Source organism: Podarcis raffonei, chromosome 1 (assembly GCF_027172205.1).
Source record: "Podarcis raffonei isolate rPodRaf1 chromosome 1, rPodRaf1.pri, whole genome shotgun sequence".
Taxonomy (NCBI): domain Eukaryota; kingdom Metazoa; phylum Chordata; class Lepidosauria; order Squamata; family Lacertidae; genus Podarcis; species Podarcis raffonei.
This window is the reverse complement of record NC_070602.1, coordinates 56,168,576-56,181,951: the sequence shown is the minus strand read 5'-3', so window position 1 is coordinate 56,181,951 and position 13,376 is coordinate 56,168,576. Positions and strand designations below refer to the sequence as shown.

General features: G+C 42.0%; 1 protein-coding gene across 8 annotated transcripts in view; it reads left to right on the top strand.

Moving 5' to 3' along the window:
• The window catches only part of LDLRAD3 (low density lipoprotein receptor class A domain containing 3), a 111,721-nt gene extending 100,407 nt beyond the window's left edge, over positions 1-11,314 (top strand). For 2 of the 8 annotated variants that reach the window (XM_053387841.1, XM_053387787.1), the window contains 2 exons: positions 6,790-7,135; positions 9,363-11,314. In XM_053387841.1, the coding sequence (XP_053243816.1) occupies positions 6,790-7,135; positions 9,363-9,624 (608 nt within the window). In that variant the 3' untranslated portion in view covers positions 9,625-11,314. The remainder of the gene's footprint in view (positions 1-6,789; positions 7,136-9,362) is intronic. The other 6 variants (XR_008330388.1, XM_053387800.1, XM_053387852.1 and 3 more) reach the window with 6 other exon arrangements.
• The last annotated feature ends 2,062 nt before the right edge of the window (positions 11,315-13,376 follow it).

The window sequence follows — 13,376 nt, the reverse complement described above, 5'->3', positions numbered from 1 at the left end:
TCTTCAATGCCATCTTCTTTCAAGCCAGGCTTGGATCTTGACTTGGCGGAGAAGGCTGGGCCACAGGTGGCCAGAGTAGGCATTTGGAGAATTGGTGGGCAGGAAAGAGCTAAGCATCCACCCCTCCTGCCCACTGAATTTCCCCTAAAGATGTTCTCCTCGCCCCTGTATGAGACATGTATGAGGTTGGAAACTGTGCTAGCCTTATAAGGTGTGTTTGTATCCCAGATTAAATCTGGAAATCCCCTGCAGGTTGGTCAACTGTCGGGGTTCCTCACTGAGGAACACTTGCTTTGCAAATGAAATTGTAACAGTGGGTTGCAGTTGATTAATAAAGAGTGTTCATTGAACTTGAAAGAACCAGGTGCAAAACCTGGCAGTCATGACATTCTCTGGGTAGCCTACATAGAGACCAGTTTGCACAGTGTTGAGCTGACAGCATCCTTTTGCAGCAGGTGCACACATCTGGGTTGGCAAGCAAGCAAGCATGGATGACCTTTTTGCTGCAAGTATCAGGGTCTGGTATAGTTGTGTGAATTGTCCCAGAGGCACTGTGCTGTCCTAGCCTACCTTTCAAGGTGATGAATCATTTAAGCTTTGTAACGTGTTTCATACACCATGGACAGCACTTGATATTGTCAAAGCCCATCCCTTTTTATAGCTCTTAAGATTAATTTTAGAACTTAGTATTCATGTGTTCTTGGCTTATTTTCTCACTTTGCTGATTATGTCCTTTTCAGTCCTTTCTTTTTCCCACATTGAAACTGGGACAGGAGAGGTGCTCTGGATAATTATCCAGCATTGTAAGAAATAAAAAGGAGAGAAGGTGAGAGGTGAAATTCTGGGTCTTCTGTCTGATGAGTCAGTGTGCAGTCGTCCTGCAGTGCTAAGCAATAGCTGAAATGAACTATGCCGCCACCAGCACTGTTCCTGTGTAGTGTTGCAAGTTTTGTAAAGAAAAATTCTGTGTGCTAAGGACTAAATTAACGGTTGGCAATAGATTGTGAAAAGTTTTACTTTGACTCTGAAAACCTCACACTATATATAGCTTGGTCTTACAGATCCCATTTTCACTTCTACCTACTTGTTAATTGCTGTGATAAAATTTAATTGCTGTGGCTTAGTTCAAAGTGGGCAGAATTAATTTGGTTTTGAAGGTTATCATGCTTCATACAGAATTCTGTACGCTGGTTTTGGCAGTTGTGCCCCAAAAGGCAGTTTATAAATCACTTAGTAAAATAAAATAAATAATAAAAACAATTAGATAAATTTATAAGACAAATTTATAGAAGATAGATCTCTTAGTATCCACTAGCTATGATAGCAACATGTTTTGTTTTGTCTTATTTATTAAAAATATGTAGCTATTGTCTTCTGCCAAAACTGGTCCCAGAGTAGTTTACTTGTGTAAAATGGAAAAAAGGATTCATCTCCAACGTTTAGACAGCAGAGAGTCTTGTTCCAAAACTCTGTCAGTAGACACCTTCACTGTAGATCCCTTTCATGCATGTGCTGTGACTTTTCACTTTGAGGTCAAGCGCTCCCAGCCCCACACTGAAGGATGCAGCTCAAGGATGCTATAAAAGCATGTTGCCCAGCACAGAGGCAGGTTCTCTCTTCCTTCTCGCAGGTGGATGGCTGAAGATATTTGTCCAGCCTGTCTACACTGAGAGCCAGTGTGGTGTAGTGGTTAAGAGAAGTGGTCTCATAATCTGGTGAACCAGGTTCGATTCCCTGCTCCTCCACATGCAGCTGCTGGGTGATCTTGGGCCAGTCACACTTCTCTGAAGTCTCTCAGCCTCACTCACCTCACAGACTGTTTGTTGTGGGGGAGGAAGGGAAAGGAGATTGTTTTCCGCTTTGAGACTCCTTAGGGTAGTGATAAAGCGGGATATCAAATCCAAACTCTTCTACTATCACTGGGATGAACTGATTTGGACTCAATTTCTCCGAGCAGTTACGATTGTGGCTGGCACCTTATGGGGGTTACAGATCTTCATGTACAAATGTAGTTTGCACCTGAATACCAGATACTGGAAACAATTAACAGGGCAACCCCTGCCGGCAACCCTTCAGAGGCAACCAGCTATAGACGCTGCTGTACCAAATGGATTTTGGTGTGTGGCTGCCACTGTTCAGGTACATAAAGGAGAAAGAGTCTAAGTGCATGCATAGCTAGACTTACTTTCTGCTGGAATGCCTTGGATAACATTAGTAGCAAATTACTATATGTATAGTAAGCACTTGTATAATATTAAAGAAAACTAAGGTGCACAAATCATTCACATGGTTGGAAGAGGGGCTCAATGACACTTATGTCTTGTGCCTTTTACTCATTTTCCAGCATGCCAAGAGGTGGAACCCACTTTAGATAATGCATCTCCATGTCAATGGCTATGCTGTCACTGCTACTAATTCAAAAAAGGAAGATAGGGGATCCTACATTTACCCATCAGCTCTTAAGCAGCACTGCTTCTGAGAGGGGGATTGAGCATCTGTATCAGCAGTGAAGTACACAGAGACAAGTAAGCATGCTGGCTCCTTCCTAAGGGATTTTTTGAGGTCAGGTTCACTTCTTCAAAATTCTACACTTTGTGGCAATAGAGAGACACCCTGAGAGTTTCTTTCATTTCCTCTGCCAGTCACTTTGCCCAGTGGCAAGCAGATTCTGACTAGGAACCTGAAGGTGAAAATAGGGCTAGCTTGATTATTTGCAATTACCAAGGTGGGGCAAACAAAATTAGCTCGCTGTCCCTCACTCACCTTGTAATGTCTGGGGTTCTCATACAGTGCATTTTGCTGCACATACTCCAGTACTCCTTTCATGGAAAAGATAAATCCAGTGGTGCTTTAAACGTTATCAGATGTGCAGGGCCCACAGCACTGTGTCAGAACCTCATTTTCTACAAGTTGTATCAAGGAAAGGACCACAGGGACTTCCAGAAGAGAAAGGGAACAGATCCGCCATACAACCAAGCACATTATTAAAATAATAAGCTGAGCTTTGCAACAGGAGGCTGAGCAAGGCACCCTCTCAAATACCCTTCTTGGATATCTGTTGCCTGCCCTAATCAGTACCTGCAACTTGTACATTCAGGACTCACAAAGAGCTTGTTTCCACCTAATTCTGATAATAAGATGAATGCAGTGCATGGAGCCTCTGGTTTATGTTTGAAGTTATTCTCACAGAGTTATTCAAACTGGACCTGGGGTGAAGCTGCCTACACCCTCACCCCCACTCACCCCCACCTGTCCTGAAACTTGCCCCTTAGAACATACACACACACACTTTACACGGTCTTACTGGATTATGAGGCAGCACAGAATTAAGGACTATTGAGCAGCACAGAGCCACCCTGAGCTCTTATCCAGCAGCTCTGAGTTCTGTACAAGCAGGGTGTGCTAACCAGCAGGCTTGGTGATTTTGCAGCTGCCACATTTTTATTTTTATTTTAATCTGCTGGAATTTAAATGTGATGTCAAAGTGGTATCTTTTGTTGGGAGATGGGCAGTTACTTGTGTTCATTAAAGCTGCAGATGCCTGCTCCGATTATGTCTTTCAAAAGCTTTTAGCCCTGATGAAGTGTGAAACAGCTCGGCTGAGCAGAGGCTCAGGAGAGACAAAGTAATGGCCTCTCCATTTCCCAGTGTCTTAAGAGGCCTAATACAATTGGTCCTAGACCTTTTTAATAATTTTAAGATGGTGTAATTTGTTCATGGATAATAAAACGGTCCTTTGAGTACACCCTGTAATGTTTTTCATTACCATCCCTCTGTTCAGCCATAACTATTTGGGCCTTTTATATATACTTTTATCCTCAAAGCTTCTAGTCTGCACACTCAGCATGTTTTCTGCTAATGAGGTTTAATAGGCGAAAGTGGCATTGATGAACTATCTCTACCTAGTGCTGTTAAAATACATAGATTCTGCTAAGAAAACCAGAGAAGAATGGAAGCCGCATGAATCTGAGTTAATTCAGCTTGTCCACTCTCTCTGTTGTTATGAAACAGAACAAACAGTATTCTAAATCTCCACATGTCATCATACCTGGCTCTTCACAGAGAAATGTTCCCTTTGCATTACCAGGAAACTTAATTCCGTAGCTTCATCTGTGATGCATAAGTATTTGCTGAAAGTTATTAGAGCAGAACTAAAAAGCCATAAATTTCTCTAAAATTGTAAACTGAATATCCGGACAAAATGCTGCCTTATTTCTACCCCTCTGTCATAATGTGTTATGAGCAATCGAGCTTCCAGCCTTATTTCCACCTCCCTTCCATAATGAGTGAGAGAAGTCTGGTTTCCAGGTGTGGATCTGCCCTTCCTAGGGTTGCAAAAGGGTGGTGCAAATTGGGGAGGGCTATATTTAGTACCTGGGACAGGTGGGAGTACAAGAAGTGTTCCACCAGTTCTCCATTTTTCACCTCAACTCCAGTTATAGTGAGCATCAACTGATAGCACCATATCATATGCCAATTATTCTTCTAACTGTTGTCCTAAGACATTTAGCTTTATTGTAATAATTTTACTCTCCACTACTTTTTAAATCTTCAACCCTGTGAAAGAAGCTGAGTTGAGATATGGTGATTTTCCAAAATCCTCCAGTGTGTTTCATAGTGGAAGGAGGATTTGATCCCACCTATTCCTGATACATATAACACTCAGTGCGCTGGTTTTCTTATGCACAATATACACACTGCCTGTCATATCATCACTCACAGCTGTCTGTTCTGACAGTGCCAGTCATTGCTGAACATCAAACTCAACCAGTGCGTGATCTGCCCTATCCTAATTGTTAGTGCTTATCTATCCTAGGCATGGGAACATTCGAGCTCCAGCAGCGAAGTAGCTATGGCACTCTCTTCTGCTTCCTTGGATCACAGCATCCAGGTAGAATTCATGCACCTCTGCTTGCCATCGTATTGGGTCAAGCTGGTTGCTGCAAAAGATGTCTGCTTAATAGTGTGAGCAAGTGCACGACTTAATTCCTTTTGCAAAATAGTAACTGATTTGCTGCTTTTTCTCAAATACTGTACTCGAGTTTCAGGGATTCAGCTGTTTCCATACCCCTGTTTCCAGAGGTGTATATATGATGTAGTGGCTAGACTGGACAGAACTGGGAAGTATGTCCTGGGACAAAGCTCAAGAAATGCTAGTTTGCTGGAAATAAGTGATGATGCAGCACCCTAAAGATAGCAGCACTTGTGAATTCATCCCCCAGCCTTACAGGGCTTTAGTTGTGCAGCATTAGATGGCAGTCTAAAACCCTGTTCCATTTTATCTTTCCCCTTTTCCTCTTCAAATTTAGCAGGTGGTGGTGGGAGTATAAGCAATAAGCCCGGAGGCAGCAATAGCAGAAACTGAGTTCTGCTGAGATGAGTGGTTGCCTCACATTGGTGCTTCTTTATTTTAATTTGCTTCAAGTTAAAAGAGGAGAATGTCACAATCAGGTAATCCTGAGTTCCTTAGGAAGGTTTTGACACAATATGCAGCAGGTTAAAAAACAACAACCAGTAATGAAATGCCACAGGGCCATTAGTGGCTCTTATTTCACATTTTTTCAAACAGACACACAAGAGAGCAGTGTGACTTACTGTATGTGTTCCCTAACCGTATTCTCTCATTTCTTTCTTAGCTAGCAAGGCAAGCACTATTTGAATAAATGTTTGGCTTTAAATAATTGAATACATTTAAAATCTGCTATCTTTCTTGACTGGGAATTTTTTGAAGTTGCCCTGGAATGTGCAGACTGCATTTAACAATGTAAGGAGTTGCTGTTTTGAAATTTAAAACAGAGGGAGTGCAAATGTTGGCTTTAGGATATTTGGGCAAAGAGCTTTGTGTTGAATTCCAAAAAACCATTTTCATTCTTTACAAAACCATAGAAACATTTGATGTTTAATACCAGCTGATATGTTAATCATTGGTATCATGTGGCCTGTTGCTTACCAGCATCATAAAGGGCTTTAACAAAATAAATTGGTAGTCCGATTCTCCTATTGCCGCAACACAATATTGTGCTAAGCAAAAGGTTCATTTAATATTTTATGATGGTTTCATTTTCTTTAAGAGGTGCTTGGTTTTGCTAAGAAACAATTCATGATGTGTATCTTCTTTATGTTTGTTTCAGGTTTGCAATGAAACTGTTTGTTTTGAGAAAGATAAGAGAGATGGCACAGCATGGTCAAAATCAATGGCTAACGGAATTGTAAATAGTCGCACACCTGATTGCCTGTAGCACAGAAAATTCACCTCCAGGCAATTAGGCTGGGAAGCTATACAAAAGTTTTCTCTTCTTTCTGCACACAGATAAGCTGGGGGGTAGTAGACAGCTGGTAATTTTTGTGGGCTTGTCAGTTGGATTAGCATTGCACTGGGGTTTAGGCAAGACGTATTCTGTTTTAAGCCTTACCACATGGAAACGGGACGTGACTTTTTCCGTTCAGCTGTTTACTAAAAAGTTAAATCATAAGTGCTGATACAAGGCTAAATAAATCTTCTTGTCTTTCCTGTTGACTTTTCTTTCCCTCCACAGCCATGGAGCACATCTGCACAAAGCAGAAACATCTGAGGCAGGCAAAAGGAAATGTGCAATTTCAGTCAGCTGGTCTCCATTTTGGGTGCATATGTTCTTGATAAGCTCATTTTCCACACTTCCTAAAGGAGGAGAAAAACTTGGTGGGAAGCCAGCCAGCGGTACATTAGCAGAGAATATAGCTAGGGAACAGAAGTGCTGCTTCTCTTCCACAGGGACTAATTTTCTCTTTCTCCTTTCCTCTCCCTTGCAGAAGCTGGCAGCGACCAGAATTATGTGACCTCAGAGCCTCAGCTGATCTTCTATCCCAGCATCACCTATGCAGTCATTGGCAGCTCTGCCATTTTTGTGCTGGTAGTGGCCCTCCTCGCCTTGGTTTTGCACCACCAGCGAAAGCGCAACAACCTCATGACGCTTCCTGTACATCGACTGCAGCACCCCGTCCTCCTCTCCCGACTGGTTGTCCTCGACCACCCACACCAGTGCAGTGTCACCTACAATGTCAACAATGGGGTCCAATACATGTCCAACCAGGCCTACCACAGGCCACCAGACCTGGACTCCCCACCATCCTATTCAGAAGCTGTACTAGACCAAAGGTATGTGCACTCACAGTCGCAATTCCCACATGTGGGAGAGGAAATTGCATTTCCCCGACACAATTGTGTCTCATCACTAATCCAGTATAGAATAGTTGTCGCTTGTAAACTCTGTGGCACCATCACTTCTGTGTATCGCAGGCATAGGGAACATAGGGTGTTGCTGAACTAGAACTCCCATCTTTCGGGAGCTGCAGTTCAGCAACATCCAGAGAGCCAAAGTTCCTCACAGCTGGCATATAGTGCTATTTCTACAAACAATACTTCACTTTTATAGAATACAATGAGAAAGACTGTTTTCTCATAATAGTGGAGTTGTGCGTTGTTGTTGTTTTAACCAAGGAAGTCGTAGGCACTTTTGATGGAAATGGGGAGTGCAGAACTTTCAAAGCACTAAGTATTTTTAAAAATGTGCATAATGGCAGGCCATTGTTGCCAGAGGTTGTGGGGAGGGAGGCAGACTCCACTTTTTCTTCCTGTTCACCATTTTTCCTTTAAGGGGCTACACAAGCACTTTTGCACTCAAATGGTACAGTATGGGAGTGTTCAACCTTTAAAGAATAAATAATTCAAAACAAAATTAAACTTTCAAAAGGTTGCGCACAAGGAAGGGGGCAGGGAATTGTCATTCACCATTAATGGCATCGCTAAGTGCCATGGGGTTCTTGAAACCTTGTTCTGAAGCGCACTCACAGTCGCAATTCCCACATGTGGGAGAGGAAATTGCATTTCCCCGACACAAATGCTTAGGTTTGTGCCTTAGGAGAATGCATCATCTCTGTGTGGAAGTGCTACCTTGAGAGAAGACATCTGGAGCCTCTGAAAGAGATAGTACACAAAGCTCATTTATTGTGCAAGGAAGGAAAAAAGAAAGAAAACTCACTTTGTAAAAGACTTTGCCTGTAGGATTCTTTGTTCATAGTTAATTGTGTTGACTAACAGTTAATTAGTGACTTCATGTATTTATTTTGAATTTTGCCTTGGATTTCCCAGATTTTAAAATGTAGCTCTTGAAACTTGCTGGCATGCCAGCTGCATCATCAGACCCTGATCCAATAAAAACATTATCTGCCCACAGTCTGTTGTGGGAGATATGTGGCTACAACAGTGCTTTGTAGGAATAGGAAGCCAATTCGTTCATTTCTTGGCTTTACTACCATGGCCGTCATGGCTTCAGTAGTGATTGTGGTGATTGGTGGCAGCAGGCAGCAGCTTTGTAATGTTGATAGATTTCCAGCATGCCTTGAACTTAGGCCAGCGGTCCAGTTCTTCTTCATTGCTGTCCTGGGGCTAGGAAGAATGGCCGGAATCATGTAGAATGAAATGTTCTGTAGCCCAATATCAGCTTGTGCATTTCATTTACCATTTTCATATAGGGGGATGGGGAACAGGAGAATGAAGGTCCTAAATATTCCTTGCCACATATATGCCAAGCATTATCCATGTTGGAGTGCTTACAAAACTACATTTATATAGGACTGGCTATCCTCTCTTGTTATGCTACAGAGTAAGTAAACCCAGCGCTCTCACTCTCTCTCCCTCCCCCCCCATTGGACAGATGGTACTTAAGAGCACTTTGAATGCTGATTCAGCCATCTGTCTTGCACCCCATTTTTCTGGCAGGTGGTCCACTTTTTAAAAACATATTAAAATGTATTCATTTAAACTTTTAATTTTTCATTTTACAAAATAATTTTTTTTAAATTTGCAAAATCATTCCATGGATGGGACAGATTAAAGTCTTAATGTCACAGGAGTCAGTCAATCTGTGCTGTGCATAGCCAGAACCAAGTTTTCCTGCATGGAAAACAGTTTGTATATAAACAAATACACATCTGGCTTGCCAACTAAGATAATATATGTATGTAGCTGGGTATCCTTTCTCCAGTACATATAAGGTTAGTGTGCTTGGTATACAGTGGTACCTTGGTTCTCAAACTTAATCCATTCCAGAAGTACGTTTGACTTCCAAAATGTTCAGAAACCAAGGCATGGCTTCTAATTGGTTCAGGCACCCGGGAAACAATAGCCGACAGCCGCATCGGACATTTGGCTTCCGAAAAACGTTTGAAAACTGGAACACTTGCTTCCGAGTTTTCGGTGTTTGGGAACCAAGGTGTTTGAGTACCAAGTCATTTGAGAATCAAGGTACCACTGTAGCAACAATCAGATACTTCATGTTCTCTTTGTACCTTTAGTAATTTGCCGTCTCATTTATACCTTGCAGCAGACCACCGTGGTTTGATCTTCCTCCACCTCCTTATTCCTCAGAATCAGAATCACAGAGTCACATAGAACTCCCTCCATATCGCTCTCGGACTGGGAGCGTGGCAAGCACAGATGCTACAGGGGCAAGAAGTCCAGGGACTGTGGACAGTAGTCGGACGAGAAGCACCGCTGCCAGTGTGGACTCTCGCAGCGCACCATGTGAAATTACAGCTGAGCAGAGTGACTCTCTGATCAATTCAGATTCTGTCAGAGTGCTGTAAACAGTAAGGTTCTTATGGATCGACTGCTTGGGCTTGGACTGGACCTAAGAAGTCCAGGGTCACTTGGACTTCTTCTACACAATGACTGCAGTGTATTAGGGAGATTCTGTAGCGCATTCCACACTGAAAGAAACCGGGGCTTTGCAAACACCGTTAACAGCTTTGCCTCATGGGAATGTGAATGACACCAGTGGCCTCAGCCACGTTAGTCTCCAATGTTTTGTTTTGAGCTTGTGGGAACAGTTCTGGAATTTCAGTTCAGATTTAACTTTGACTTTCTGTAACACATCATGCTTTTAAGGTATTTCAAGGGTATTGACTATGTGCATGTGTCGGAATATAATATAATATATGCACATGTGCCTAGATCTATACCTACATTTCAAAACATCTCTATGTGTTTTTTCTTTATTTTTAAAAAAATGTGTATTTATGTCTTGTAAGTATGTATGTAATATACAAAACTTGCATTATGCAAGTATTGATCTGTATTGCTGGGGGCCACTGGAATCACCACAAGGGGGCGGGGAGGGGAATCCAAGCCTGAAGAGGAAGCAGAACTGCTATAACAGCCCAACGTACCTACGCTACATTCAGTTTGACTTGCTTACTTTGTGCTGGAATACGGAACCCAATTTTGAGGTCAGCTTTATGTCCATGTTTTGATGGTTAGGTGTCAAAATAGCCAGTCTGCAGACTCATCTAGTAGTCACAGAGTACTTTATGTCAGCCTTTTCCCCAGTGCTTAAGACTCTTAAGAAGTTTCTCTTTCAGGGTTTTGTAGCGATAATTACTGTGTCTTGGGATTTCAGCTTCCTATCCAGAGTGGGAATGGTTTGACTAGGCATAGGCCCTCCATATGTTTTGGGACTACAACTTCCATTATCCCCAGCTAACAGGACCAGTGGTCAGGGATGATGGGAGTTGTAGTCCCAAAATATCTGGAGGGCAGAGTTTGCCTGTGCCTGGGTTTGACCATTTGGAGGTTCCTTTTGAGTCCCCTGTTCTGATAGATATATGAATGTCTGTCCTCGTCTCAAGATTTTAGGGTGTTTCAGGCTACATGTGTGCCAAAATTAATCTTTCTGGTTGCAGTTAGAGGCATGCTTTATTTCCCATTTTAAGAGAGTGAAGTGACATTTTCCTCTCTCTTTTACCCCCTTTCCCTTTTTTATCATTTGAAGTGCCTTGGAATATGCAGGTACCAAATTTCAGAGCTGTAGCTCATCAGGAAATAACTTTGATACTCTATGAATTACAACTGTTTTGATACAGGGAAAAAAGAAATCACATTCACTCTTTGGTGTTTGCTGGATGAAATTATGATTCACACTCTATACAGCAAGCTTCATTTGCTACATTCGCACCAGCATTTTCAGGCATAAACACAAAGTGGAGGGCATGTTAACTCTTTTCTTTGGCTGCTTGCAAACATTCAACTGTCCTGTACAGCACACACCGCTGCAAACACCAGCGTACACATAACACTCACATTGCTGCATGGTGTGACTCAGTCTTTAAAATGATCAGTACTTGGGCATCATTCAGCCCCTGAAATCAAGATATTGTGTTTATAGGCTTTAATTGGCTGCAGTGTCTCCTCTTTTACCCAATGCATTTCTTTAGGCTGTACATTTGTGTTGAAATATTTAGTTTTGGACTTCTAAAATAAATGCTTTTTTTAATTGTATGTTTGCATCCCTCCCTCCCTTCCCCACAGGTCAAAATAAGAAAGGAATTTTCCCCCCTTGGGAAACTAAAAAAAAGAAAAAGAAAAAGCCTGGATAGCTCAGTTGGTTAGAGTGTGGTGCTGATAACGCCAGGGTTGCAGGTTTGATCCCTGTATGGGACAGCTGTATATTCCTGCCTTGCAGGGGGTTGGACTAGATCCCGCCAGATGTTTTTGGCCTACAACTCCCATGATCCCTAGCTAGCAGGACCAATGGTCAGGGATGGTGGGAACTGTAGTCTCGAAACATCTGGAGGGCCGAGGTTGAGGAAGCTTGGACTAGATGATCCTCAGGGTCTCTTTCAACTCTACCATATTATGATTCTAGGTATAAATAAGGCAGTATGGGAGTATAGTGTGCTTTTCCAGCTCACTGCAAGGAACAGCTTGGGAACAGGACAAATACACTAGCATGTCTCGCAACCGTGCACATTTGGTAGATGTTAAAATTTCCTTCAAAGGCAGCCTTATTTTCATATTCATATATCTTAAAATTATGCCCTCTATTGTGGTAACACTAAACCCCTGAAGGGGCTATAAATTTTGAAGTGTGTTGAGAATTTGAATGTTTCATAACTGAATTTAACACAAAATGAGGTTTTAAACCTTATTTTAAATAGTAATGCATAAATAGTACATTTCCCCCCTGCAGTGCATTAGCTAAGATTCTTCCTAAAGTTATTTACATAAGCCAGGATCCAAAGAGCTACTTTAGCACCTAAGGGCTTGGGCATTCCTTGTATAGTTTTCTTTTATTTTCTTACTGTCTGCTATTCATTCTCACATATTTGTCCCTTCAGTATGACATGGCATAGGAGCAGCTCTTTAAAAAACACAAGCCTGAAGCCTCCATGACCACGAGGAACTTCAGATCCCAGTCAATAGTATTTGCCTAATACAGGGAAGGGGAACCTTTGACCCACCAGATTTATTTATTTTTGCTGGCTGGGTCTGATGGCACTTGGACTCCAGCAACAGTTGAAAGGGTGCAGGTTCCACATCCCTAGTCTAATACATGTTCATTTCTGTCAGTGGAGCAGTGCATATTCCAGGAATAAAAGTTCACATTTTGGTGGTTATATTCCAAATAGGGATGCAATCCAGCAAAACATGGGTGAGCAGACTTAAGGTGTGCAGGATCTACTTTTCATTTTACTAAAACTCCCAAGATCCACGCATTGGAGTCGGGCACAAAAGACTTACACTCAGTGCTATTTTTCTAGAAAAAGAGGTGCCAGAACTCACCCCTTGTTCTCTTATAATAGCAATGGCATCCACCTGAGAGGTGCCGGAACTGAGTTGCAGCAAGTTCCAGCTGAAAAAAGCCCTGCTTACACATAGAATTAAAGAATATGGTGCACCTGAGCACCTGCTGAGCCCAGGGACTTGTTTTGAGTCCCAGAACTGAGCTGATGAGTTCACAGTCCTTCCCTCCTTCACACAAAAATCCATTCCTGGTTATACCCCCACCCCCATATCCCTCATTTCAGCAGTCTTAATTTAATGGTGTGGAAGACTTTCTTGGCAATCAACCAATAGATACTGATCTACCTTCTGCCCACCTCTGATGTATATAACTGAAATGTATTTTGGTTCCCAGGAATAAAAATGGAGTATTTATTCATTTTATTTTATTTAACAATGCTTATATACCTCTTGATTGTAAGTCAATCCTCTAAGTGGTTTACAAGAAATAATCGCCAAATGAATAGTTCAAAACTTCACCAAAACTTCACCCTACAAGAAGCTTAATATTGGGCAGCAAAAATTAAAATGGCAATCAAGTTGCAGCTTCTGATTTTTAGCTGCGTATTGCTTTTATTGCCTGTTACTAAAATATTGAGTTTGTCTCAAATCTGCGGAATTTTAAAGATGAAACTGCTGCATGAGCAAGTCAGGCTTTGTCACTGAATGAACACCCACTGTTTTGCCGTGGCTTTAGCTTAATTAAATGAGATGGTAAACATATCTGAGCTGTACAGCTTCAAAATACAGGGAGAGCACACAAAACTCAATGCTCCCC